The 12,754-nt window shown below is 48.4% G+C and overlaps 1 protein-coding gene across 1 annotated transcript; it reads right to left on the bottom strand.

Moving 5' to 3' along the window:
- Positions 1-349: 349 nt before the first annotated feature.
- On the bottom strand, positions 350-8,738 carry ZNF514 (zinc finger protein 514). The gene is made up of 4 exons (XM_082672058.1): positions 8,686-8,738; positions 4,167-4,293; positions 3,752-3,847; positions 350-1,383 (listed from the first exon to the last, which is right to left on the bottom strand). The coding sequence occupies exons 2-4, from the start codon at positions 4,285-4,287 to the stop codon at positions 398-400; spliced, it is 1,203 nt and encodes a 400-aa protein (XP_082528184.1). The 5' UTR covers positions 4,288-4,293; positions 8,686-8,738; the 3' UTR covers positions 350-397.
- Between the last annotated feature and the right edge of the window lie 4,016 nt (positions 8,739-12,754).

The raw sequence follows: 12,754 nt of genomic DNA on the forward strand, positions 1-12,754 counted from the left end.
TCATTACACAGATAAGGCTTCTCCCCAGTATAAACTGTCTGATGTTGAATAATGTGTGTCCATTAACTAAAGCCTTTCCAAATCCATTATGTTCACATAGTTTACTAGTTTGAATTCTCTGGTGTTTGATAAGGGAGGAGTTGTGACAAAAGCCCACTCCCTCTCTTGATATTAGCAGAGCTTCAGTTTAGTATGTCCTGTCTGATGTTTAACAAGGTCCGCCGACCAGAAGCCTTCCCACATACATTACACTCATATAATATATGTGTGTGTGTGTATATATATATATATATATATATATATATATATATACACACATATATATACATACATGTATATTTTCTGAGGTTTAGTGGTGTGTGTACTCCAGCTGAAAGCCTTCCCACATTGTCTGAATTCATAGGGTTTTTTTCCCAGCATGACTTTTCTGATGTTTAATAAGGGATGCAGTGTGAGCAAAGGCTCTTCCACATTCGTTACATTTATAGGGTTTCTCTCCGGTGTGAAATCTATAATGTTGAGTGAGAGAGGAACTCTGGCTGAAGGCTCTCCCACATCTATTACATTTGTAGGGTTTCTCTCCTGTATGAAATCTGTAATGTACAATGAGAGAGGAACTCTGGCTGAAGGTTTTCCCACATTCTCTGCATTCATAGGGCTTTTCTCCAGTGTGAGTTCTCTGGTGTTTAATAAGGGATGAAGTATGACCAAAGGCCCTTCCACATTCATTACATTTGTAGGGTTTCTCTCCAGTATGAAATCTATAATGTAGAACAAGAGATGAACTCTGGCTAAAGGCTCTCCCACATTCGCTGCATTCATAGGGCTTTTCTCCAGTATGAGTTCTCTGATGTTTAATAAGGGATGAAATATGACCAAAGGCTCTTCCACATTCACTGCACTCATAGGGCTTTTCTCCAGTGTGACATCTCTGATGGCGCCTAAGTTCTGACTGGAAATGGAACAACTTCCCACATTCATTGCATTTACAAGATTTCTTCCCTGGATGGGTTCTCTGAGAGTTATTTCTCCCTGAAGTCTCTCTGAAATCTGTATCACATTTATAGTATCCTTCTCCCATGAGAACACTGTGTTGGTTAACAGGGACTGATCTTAAACCCAAACTTGTCCCAAATTCACTCCACTCATGATCTCTCCTAAGGGTGGTAGTATATTTGTGAGTGAGTGACATTTCTTTCAGATGTCTCTCCTGCTTTTTTGGATGCATCTCTAACTGGTCATCACAACCACAAGTTGCTTTCAGTTTGGAGGACCAGAGTTCATCTCTAATGTCTTTTTCCACTGATGCTATCTGGAATAATTCTTCTTTGGAAATTCCCTGACTTAGCATTGATTCCTTGGCTTGATGCCTTCTCTCCCAGTCTGGGGAAAAAAAAAAAAAGACAGTCTGTTATTACCTGTTCTATGTGCCAAGAGGAAGTAAAGTCCTATAATAGATGTAAGATAATTAACCTTTAAAATAATATCTAGGGACTTCCCTGGTGGCACAGTGGTTAAGAATCCGCCTGCCAATGCAGCGGACACGGGTTAGATCCCTGGTCCGGGAAGATCCCACATGCCATGGAGCAAATAAGCCCGTGTGCCACAACTACTGAGCCTGTGTCCTAGAGCCCATGAGCCACAACTACTGAGCCCACGTGCTACAACCACTGAAGCTCACATGCCTAGAGCCCATGCTCCACAACAAGAGAGGCTACCACAATGAGAAGCCTGTACACCGCAACAAAGAGTAGCCCCCGCTCACCACAAGTAGAGAAAGCCCGCACACAGCAACAAAGACCCAATGCAGCCGAAAATAAAATTAAAAAAAAAATTTAATAAATAAAATAATATCTAAAAGAGGTGTACAGTTTCTTCCAAGAATGGTGTATGTCTGAACAAAGTTTTGGAGGTGTCAAGAATAAGATACACAGGTGACTGGAGATTAGGAAAACCTGAGAGAACAGTGTTTGGACTCCAGGACACAAGATAAGTCCAAAGATTGTAAAGATGAGAAGAGGGTTAGGAAGATGCCCTCCACAAAATCTTCCCTCAGTCCACACCACACATTATTATGTATTATATAATATACATATACCATGTATTATATTACTGTATGTAATTGTGGTGGGCAGAATAATTATCCCCCAAAGATTTCCATGCTCTAATCCCAGGAACATATGTTACTTTACATGGCAAAAGGGACTTTGCAGATGTGATTAAGGGCACAGACCTTGAGATGGGGAGATTATCCTGAATCATTCAGGTGGGCCCAATCTAATCACAAGAGTTCTCAAAATCAGAGAAGATTTCCTGGCTGAGTCAGAGAGATGTGGTGTGAGAAGGACTCAATCCACCATTTCTGGCTTTGAAGGTGGAGGAAGGACCCCAGGGGCCAAGGAATGTAGCAGTCTCTAGAAGCTAGGAACGCCCCTCAGCTTACAGCCAGTAAGACAACGAGGAGCTCAGTTTTACAACTACAAGGAATTGGTACTGCCAACAACCCAAAGGGACAGGAAACAGATTCTTCCCTAGACACTCCAGAAAGGAACTCAGCCCTGCTGATACCTTGGTTGTAACACTGTGAGACCCATGCTTGATTCTGACCTATGAACTGTGAGATAATAAACATGTTGCTTAAAGCCTCTACGTTTGTGACAGTTTGTTTCAGCAACAACAGAAAGCTAATACAATAACAGTGACCCTTCTGAAGAGTAAAATGACTGGCACTGCCTAACCAGGGCTCCCAGAGGCCAGATTCTGAGCCAGTAGGTCTTGTGTGGCTCCTGGGGATATGAGTGTTTATCAAGCTCCCCGAGAGATTCTGAAACACAGCCATGTTTGCAGAACATTGTAAACAGACATATTGATGATGAGGCTAGATCCAGACGTCAGACCCTTGCCCTCATTCTGGAAGGAAACAAGATCAAGAGAGTACTAAATACAGAGGAGATCAGCATCTTCCCTCTCTCTCCTCTCTTCTAGGTTCCCATGACGAGGCCCAGCCTGTGCTGTCAGAATTTGAGCCCTGCTTTCAGGAGCATTAGCTCTAGCCTGGGGCTGATTCTGCCTCAGAGATGGACACTGACACAGACTGTCATCTCCAGTATGCTTGGGCTACACACGGGAGTCAGGAGAGCTTTGTGTCCATAATTCTACCCCAAGGGGTGGAGCCTACGGGGTACTCTCAAATCACCTAGGAATAAACAGTTTCAAAGAGGTTCCATCAACAGCTAGTAAGGAGTAGTCTTTGTTCCTGGAATCACCTCTGTTGCAGCTTAGCTTAACCAAGCTTGAAGTGTCCTCACTTTGATCTTCCTGACTTTATCCATCAGGATGTCCTTGCCAGTAACCCTTTAATTTCTGGGCTACTTAACTGTTCAGTCTGGTTCCTTGCTAACTCTCTTAGCCCTGCTGATACAGGATTGCTGGGCACTTACATCTGTTGTTCCTTAAATTCCATCTAATACTGACCGTGTGACATCTAGTGATGATGCACAGCCCCAGGAACCCTGAAGGGTGGGCAGAGATAGGTAACAAGGGAAATAAAAACACTAGGGAAGAAAATGAACATCTCTTCTTTTCCCACCAGAAAAACATTACAAAAGCCTACAAGTATTCAAAATACTGGTGTCGAGGGTTCCTGGCAAGTGACCTCACCCTTTCAAAGAAAAGCCCCCTGACCAAGGGCTCAGGGGAACTTCCCGCTCTCGGTTGGGCCTTATTATCTGCTTTGGTCCAACTCACTCACCTGCGGGGGCACCTGTTGAGATTTCTCTCTCCAAAATACAGGGCTCTTCCCCTTCCTCCAACCGGGAGATCACATACGGTTTGGACATTGGAAACCCTGGTGGAAAGGAAAAGGATCATGACTGTGTATGTCAGAGGTCAAGGCTTGTAGACAGCCTCCAAAGAATAAGCATTGTGAAGTATCAGGAGCAGAGTCATGAAACTTCTTATTCTGAGTTCATATGGAGTGGGACTTTTCCTAGGAACAAGGAGTAGAAATACTGTATCTCTGGGTGCCAAAGAGAATGTAAATGTCTAATTCCAGAATCCCAGGGCAAAAATCAGCCAACAGGCCCAGACACCCCTAGCTTTTAAACACCAAAGAAATAAAGATGGCATGATGGGCAGGCTTTGGGCTTTGGAGGAGCTGAGCTCACCCAGGGAGGCCAGGTTCTTGAAATTCTCTAGCATCACTTCCCGGTACACATCCTTCTGAGTAGGGTCCAGCTGCCCCCACTCCCACCGGGTGAGTTCCACAGCCACATCCTCAAATGTCATCAGGTCCTGAAACACAGAAGACACTCTTGCACCCTCGGGAGCACACTTATGACCCTGGGGAGGAGAGTAGACTGGTGTCTGAGTAGAACCTCAGGATGTACGGGAAGGGATTCCGAGAGTTCCTAGCGACCGCAATGCCCCTGTCATCATCTCAAAAATATCTTAAGCTGCTCCGGGGATTGTGTCATCCTTACTACTTGGCATCCCACCCAGTGCCCACATATGTCAACATCAAGTGCTTAGAAATGTAATCGGGGTCTCAGGAGAATCAGGCCTACAGAGACACTCTGCTTATATGGGAGAGAGAAATACAATCCATTTCCTCAGTTTTCCAGAGGTTTCACTCTCAATTTAGTGACATTTAAATAGAATCAATTCGAAGTAACAAACTCATGTACTCTGCATTCTGAAATGCAATGGTATCAGTAGTTTTCTAATTAAGTATTTTTGAAACTTGTGACCTAGGATTTCAATGACAACTGTTGCTAAGGCCAAATAAAATCATCTGGGGCTTAGAATAACTTATCCCCAAAACAGCCTGCCAGCACGCAGTTCACTGGAAGTATATCAATGGCCTTATAGTGAATCAGTTAAGACTTCTGCGAGTTTGATTCACATAAATCCTCTCCCCCAAAGCCTAATCATTTTTCAGTTCCTGAATGTGCAAAGTTGAGAGTGAGACCCTGGATCTCAGGTCCCCACCAGGTACAACCATTCTGTGGGTCCCAACCAGAACTATCCTGTCACTCTCTATAACAGCAACACTCTCATTTGACTTACATTGTACAGTAATCCATAAACTATGAACTATAAAGCAGATAAGTGAACGTAGTACTGTTACTTTCCCCCCAAAACGTTTAAAAGTCAAATCCCATTTAGATACTAAGGTTTCCATAGAATAAGCCAAAGTAACAATTTTATATTAAGTTAAAGGCAGTCCAGGATAATCAAATGTGGAAAACTCACTACTTTAGTAACCTCTTGTGATCGATTATTATATTATTTGTTCAAAATATTCATTGGCCCTCCCTACAAAATTGATCTTCCTACGCCACTGACTCAGGTGTGGCCAAATACTCTGCTTTCACAGATGGAATGTGAAGGAAGTGACATGAGCTTCTTAATGAGCAAAAGCCTTCAGGGTCAGTGGAGGTTCTGCAATTGCTTCTTTTTCCTCTGCTTTGAGAACAGCAAACGATCCCAGAGTGAAGATGTGGGGCAAAACCACAGCTTGTGTGTAATGTGGACAAGAAATAAACCATTGCTGGTGTAAGTCTCTCAGGGTTTGCTGTTGTTATCACAGCATAACTAGCCTAAACGGACTCATTAAAAAAGCTGGTACTCCAAGTAGGGTTCTGCCACGACAAAAAGCCTAAAATACGTGACACTGTCTTCAGGGCCAGGCAGTGAGGAAACTTACTGGCAAGATGGCAACCCATGTAATTTGGTGCTGAACTGTGGGGTAAAGCTGTTGCTGCCGTAACTTGAAAGACGAACAGTGCAAGCATGAGCTTGTGATGTTACAAAAAGAGGAGGGAAACATAATATCAGTAGTATGAGTTGGTTGTCATTGGCACTGTCACTTGACAGTATTACAGGAAAACCAAAAAAAATGAGCTCAAGAGTTTGCTGATTTGCAAAATAAAAATGGAAGGCCAAAGAAAGTGTCCAGAAACTCCAGGACTTGCAGGGTTGGAGAGTTAACCAGTTCTCGTTTCCAGCTGGTCAAAGACAAAATAAATATGGCTTTTGCATGACAGAGGCTGATTAAAACTCAGCCTAACGGCAAGGACCAAATCATGGGTGTGACTGTCAAACCTTTTGTTTAAACCTCTTATTAATTTCAGATGGCTCCCAGTAAATCCTTTCAGTGGGACCAATCTGTTCAGAGTGACTAAAAGTATGGTTTTCCCAAGGAAACCCCAAAAGCTCCACAATTAAGTCTAAAGAGAGGGGCATATTTCAACAAGAACTGTGGGAAAAAGCTATTGACACAGGGAGCTAATGGAAGGAAGTACACAAAAAGCTGGTCGAGTTTTTGAGAGTTACACTGAATGTTCATGACTTGAAACAATCCTTGGGCCCTCAACCTACTCAGGCAGAATGAAAAAGCTGCTTAGCCCTGAAAAGAGTTTATCCTCCAACATCATCTTCATATGTGACCAAGGGGGATACTGCAAAAGGAAGGAACTTCTGGAGGGCAGAGCCAAGAGCCAGGGAGAACACTGGACTGGGGAGCTGTACCCAGGGTGCAGAGCCACTGCATATAACCAAAAGACTTCCCCACTCCCGAGGCCAAGGTCCTCACCAAGTCTGCCCAGTGGAATTTTTTTTTTTAAGAGATCTTTATCGGAGTATAACTGCTTCACAATTCTGTGTTAGTTGCTGTTGCACAACAAAGTGAATCAGCCATATGCATACTCTGCCCGGTGGAATTTCCTAACTGTTCCAGACCAGGGACTGCTGGGCTCCTCCCATGGTTCCCCTTTCTGAACAGCGGTGTTTATTGTGGTTATCCAGCCCCACTGTTCCACTGTATGTGGGGTATATGGATTCTTTTTTCAGAGATCTCCATATCCAGAGGAGAAATATCCAGACCTGATGTCCAAAACATCACACCATCCAGGACTTCAATCCTCATGCTCTGACTGGATGGGGCTTTGGGGTTATATCTCCCCTGGGGAGAGATTTTGTGTGCAGGAGGGAGGGACGTGAACATCTGTGAGCAAGAGAACAGACAGTGTAATTGTTTGTTCAGAATGTTTACTGCCCCTCCCTCTGGGCCCCTTACTATGGGAGGCTTATACTTCCCACCTCACGGACATTAGGCATGGCCACGTGACCTGCTCTGGCCAATGGGTTGTGAGCAGAAGCAGCACATGCCAGTTCTCAGCAGAAGCCTGGAGAGCCGGCTCCTGAGCCTCACACTGCACCTTCCCCCAGCCACGAGAACGGCACACCCCAGAGGAGGGCTGATCCTTCAGCCTGAATCCCAGAGTGAAGAGGGTATGGATGGAGCAGAGTCACGGCCAGCCCCCTAACGACAGGTAACGTACAGAAGAAACACACTTCGTTACCGTGAGCCAGTGAGAGCTGCTGTTGCTACCACAGCATAACTAGACGAAGCTCTCTGATATACCTCTGAATGGTGTACATCAAGGCCAAAGAGGTTTAAGCTCTTTATTACTCTACTAATTCCTTGAGACAATTCCTTATTGGTGAGGGTTTCCCCTACTGACTAGAAAACTAATTATGAATGTCTATTTTCAAGCCAGAATCCCACCAAACCACCATCTTGGATGCTAGGAAACGATGCAGGCTGGCGTTCACGGCCCTCCACTTGGCTCTCCCTCCACATCCAGCCTCCTACAGCCAAACCTGAATCCACCTCTACAGTCAGTCACCATTAACGCCTGCATCCCCATCGCAACTGAAGCTGACGAGGACTAGGCAACTCCATGTGCCAGAGACTCCAAGAGCTCCATGAGGTGCATGTGTTACTGAGTGGTTGAGTCTGGAGCCAGACAACCCAGATCTGAAACTGGCTCCCCCCCCCATTAGCTAGATAACCAGGACCACGTTACTTTATCTCTCTGTGCCTTGGTTTCCTCAGGTTACCTCTCTGTGCCTCAGCTGCCATTCTTCAAAATGGGACTGTTTTAAAGATGAAATTAATTAGTATAAATAAACTGTGTAGAATAGTTCCTGATACCTATTTGGTTTTCAGCAAATAATAGCTTTTATTATTTTCATCATTATCATCCTCATTTTACAGTTGGCAAAACCAGGGCATTGAGAGCTTAGGTGATTCATCCAAGGTCACGCAGCTGGAAGCAGGGAAGTTAAGTGTGTTGCCACACTAATCCGGGAAGATAACATGTGCACGGGGGTCCAGCCTCAAATGACCTCCTCACCTGTCCGAACCCTCAGAACCTCCTTGTCCCCCCTTCTCCATGCACCTTCCCCAGCCTCTCCAGCACAGGCTGGTTCTCCTTTTCCCAAACTCTGATGGAAAGGCCTGTCTATGCCATTCCATCTGCCATCAAACCACGCACACCCTTACTGTGATTGGGGCTGCATCCCGGGTGCGAGAGTCCCCTCCCCTCCGTGGCTGTGACATCTCCTTCAGGGCCAGGGTGCTCTCGCATTACTTGGTACTCACCACAGTGCCCGTTACAGAAATAAACCAAAGGGTCTGAGTGAGTGCACGCTGAGCAGAGAGGAGAGGGCCCTGGACGAGGGGCAAGGAGGCCAGCAAAAGCCTTGATGGGCTCGGCCTCCTGCAGAGCAGGAATTGGGGTCAGTTCCCTTTGGCAAACCAGGAAGCTCCAGAGAAAAGGAGGCAAAACTAGCCATAGTTCAGGCAATTGAGGAAACATCAAGAGAACCCCAACTCACCTGGGGCCTGGCTTTCAGGGATAAGCTGGCTGTTCCCTTTTCTCCTGGGCATCTCTCTGGAGGAAGAACAGGGTCCTGAGAAGGGAGAACTAGGAAGGTAAAAGGAGACATAAGGAAGGCTAACCCTCATGAGATTTACAGCTCCCAGACTCCCCAAGTCAGTGTGTCACTTCCACGGTTCTGGGGACAAGGCTGGGCCAAAGGGAGCTGACGGACGGGCTAGAGGCTGCCCTTGTACACAGCTGCGTGAGGTCCCCACCTGTCCATAGGCCACAGCAAGCTGTAGGTAGCTGAAGTGTGACCACAGTCTGGCCACTCTATCGGAGAGTTATTTACTGGGCCTCCAATAATGCAGGTCATTTACTAGGCCTTTTGAAAATATAAATGTGAATAAGAACTTCAAAGAATTTTAATGTAACCTGAGGATATAAGACAGGTTAACAATACAAAATAAGGCCTAGGACGAGGCCACATAGGGATATAGGACTTTTGGGAAGAAGTTACACCTCTCCCCTTATCCCTGGGAAGCAACGCAGAGGCCAGCTCTTCCTGAGAAGCTGTCCTCTATGTTCTTAAGCACCATTAGGTCTCTAGAGTGTATTTTGAGAGCCCCTCTATTATAGGCCTTTGTATCATACTCTTTTTAAAGTCTTCAAACAAAAAACTAACCCCAACCATGCCAGAGAAGTGGCTACGGCCACCACCAACAAAAGTAGGGAGGTAGGCAGGCAGCGTGGTATAGCACAGGTCAGCACTTTTCAAACTTTAATGTGCATATGCATTCCTGAGGATCTCGCTAAACAGACTGGGTCAGGGGATGTGGGGTAGGGCGTGAGAGTCTGCATTTCTAGAGAGCTTGCAGGGGAAGCCTGTGCTGCTGGTCTACAGACCACAAGGCATATAGGAAAAAAGAGGGGGTGAGAGTCCCAGAGATTTAGCCCAGTTCTGTCATTGGCCAGTTTTATGACCCTGAGCATGTGCACTGAAGAACTAAAATGCCCACCCGGGACTTCCCTGGTGGCGCAGTGGTTAAGAACCCACCTGGCAATGCAGGGGACATGGGTTTGAGCCCTGGTCTGGGAAGATCCCACATGCAGCAGAGCAACTAAGCCTGTGCGCCACAACTACTGAGCCTGCGAGCCACAACTACTGAGACCACGCACCTAGAGCTCGTGCTCCGCAACAAGAGAAGCCACCGCAATGAGAAGCCCGTGCACCACAACAAAGAGTAGCCCCTGCTCGCCAGAACTAGAGAAAGCCTGCGTGCAGCAACAAAGACCCAAGGCAGCAAAAATAAAATGCCCACTTGGTGAAGGGCGGGAGATTCTAAACTAAGAAAGGAATGGCTTAAAATCTCCTGGGTCACCTGGATTGCGCTCTCCCCAACACTGGGGCAGACGGTGGTCCCAGGAGGTGCCCACCGTGTACACTGCTGACCTTGTACCCAGCTGCTCCGGAAGAACATTATTACTTAATGAAGTAATAAAGGAAGTGGGTGGCAAGGCTCCAAATGGCCCCACTGTCCTCTGATCCCTGGCCAAGGGCCACTCCCTCACAGGTTTATTGCCGTCTCCCTGCCACAGCAGGAAGAGATCCCCTCCTGCTCTCCCCTCTGTCTTCTGGCCTTTGGGATAAGTCTCCCATGGCCATGCCCTCCATGGTCTCTGGATGCTGGGACTTCACGCTCATTAGCCTGGAAGGCACCGCCACAGGGAAGGCGGTTGCAGGCTCTGCCTCTCCAGTGGGATTCCCCGGCCCTTTCCTAGGGCCCTCCTCCTCGACCCAGCACTAACCCCCCCAGGAGGGGTCTGGCCCGCGGCACCCTCGAGAGCCAAACCTGATGCTGTGGAGTCCATAGCTGGTGCTAAGGGACGATGTCCTTTCACTAGGTCCAAATCTCTGTCTTCCGGCCGGGTCCCTGCGGTCCTCCCGGGGTTCAGGGAGCGGGGAGCAAGCTGGGTGACACCAGGCATTCCCACTCCGGCAGCGACGCCCAGCCAACCCGCAGCGCCCAGAGCAGGGCCGTCAAACCCGGGTCCACTTCCCACCGGCGCGCAGCATGGCTGCGGGGGCGATGCTCTTCTCCCGCTCCCACTCCCAGACCCCTCACGCGCCCGGCCTCCGCCCACGGGCTCCGCTCCGCCGCTCTCCTCCTAGGGACCAGGCTCTGGAACCCAGCTCTCACGCAGAGCACCAGGAAAAACGGCCCCAGCCACACCTGCGACCTCGGTGCCCGCTCCTCCACTGCCCGGAGGCAGCAGGGATTCTGGGGAGAGCCTCACAGGGAAACGACCGGCCCCGCAACTCTGCGCCCAGCTCCAGGCCTCCTCAGCCCCTCGCAGGCGGGCAGACGAAGGGACACTCCCCACTGTGTCACGGGCTCGGGGCACGGTGCCCAGGTCAGGCCTGCGCGCCAGGAGTAGCTAAACCCACAAAGATCCAAGGGACCCCCGGGTTCCAGCCCCAGCCCCGCCTCCCGAGACCCGTCCTGAGCCTGCGCAGACCGGCCGCCACGCGAGGAGGCGCGGCTGCAGGGCGGGACCCAGCAGCGCCTGCGCCCTGGCAACTGGGGAATCTTGGGTGCTGTGCTCCCGCAGCTGCGGATGGGGAAAGTGGGCATCAGCTACGTGGATGGAGGTGTCACCCTGCTCCCAGCCACGGGCAGGGAACCGGAAGCAACCCCCATATTGGGAGTGCCTTTAGTACCTGGGCCGGAGAGCCTGGCTTGGGGCTGCTGAACAGAAGTCACTGGAGATTTGTTAAAAAGCCTGGGCCCTACCCTTAATCTGCCAAATAAGAATTTCTAGGAGGCTCTCCAGACATGTGTATTTCTTATAAAGTGCCCAGGAGATCTGATGGCCCATGGTGAGGCAGGAGATAGATGGGTCCCAGGCTGGAAGGGGCCAAAATAGCAGGAAGGAGGAGAAGCTAAGCGCTAGACCGCTTATTTCTCATCTCGAGGTCGAGGAGACCTTCCTGACTACACATGCGCAGAAAGGCTCCTTGAAGGTCAAAAAGGGAGGGGCCGCCACCACATAGTAGGTGATGTCAACCTACCCATAGGCCTCTTCACTAGAATCCATCTTGGCTAAGAGGTGCATGCGCACATATGAGAGGACCCTGAGATATACCAAATACGAACTCAGAACCAGGCAAAGCAAGATGGTCGGCCAAAGGAAACGTGGAAGAAATGCCCCATAAAAGTGATTCAAACTACCACAGTGGCAGGACCCTCTCTGAGCCCACCTGTGTGCCTATCCACACGTACCCTTTTTCCTCCTAATAAATACTTTGTTTCACTACTTTCTGACTCTATGTGGAAATTCATTTCTACACAGCTGATGGGCCAGGGCCTTGTCACTGGCCACTGGTCCCTGGTGGTCTGAGGCTAGGATTCAGCACTCCCACTGCCACGGCCTGACTTCAATCTCTGGCTACAAACCGAAATCCTGCTTCAAGCCGCTGCAGGCCGAGGCCACCTGAGATCAATTGCAGGCTACTAACTGCATTCTACAGGCTGTTAACGTGCCTGTCTTTCTCCCACTGCCCCCCGGTTTTGGATTCAGTGAAGGGTGAACTCAAAGAAGGGAGGGCTTTGGACTCCCTCCTCTTCTGGAAACGCGTATCATCTAGGACCTAAAAGAAATGGAGAAACAGTCTGGATATTAAAACAGTGGTTCTCTGGGGGCACTCCTTAATCAGAGAGGGGATTTGTGAGGACTGAGAGGTTGATTTATAGACCCTAATTAGGGGTTCAAGGAAGAATAACCTATTAAATCAGGGCAAAAAGTCCACTCTCCTTTTTTTTTAATAAATTTATTTTTGGCTGCGTTGGGTCTCCGTTGCTGTGCGCGTGGGCTTTCTCTAGTTGCAGCGAGGGGGGCTACTCTTTGTTGTGGTGCATGGGCTTCTCATCGCAGTGGCTTCTCTTTGTTGCAGAGCACGGGCCCTAGAGTGCGCAGGCTTCAGTAGTTGTGGCACGTGGGCTCAGTGGTTGTGGCTCACGGGTTCTAGAGCGCAGGCTCAGTAGTTTTGGCACATGGGCTTAGTTGCTCCGCGGTATGTGGGA

Source organism: Grampus griseus (assembly GCF_964374135.1).
Source record: "Grampus griseus genome assembly, chromosome: 15".
Taxonomy (NCBI): Eukaryota; Metazoa; Chordata; class Mammalia; order Artiodactyla; family Delphinidae; genus Grampus; species Grampus griseus.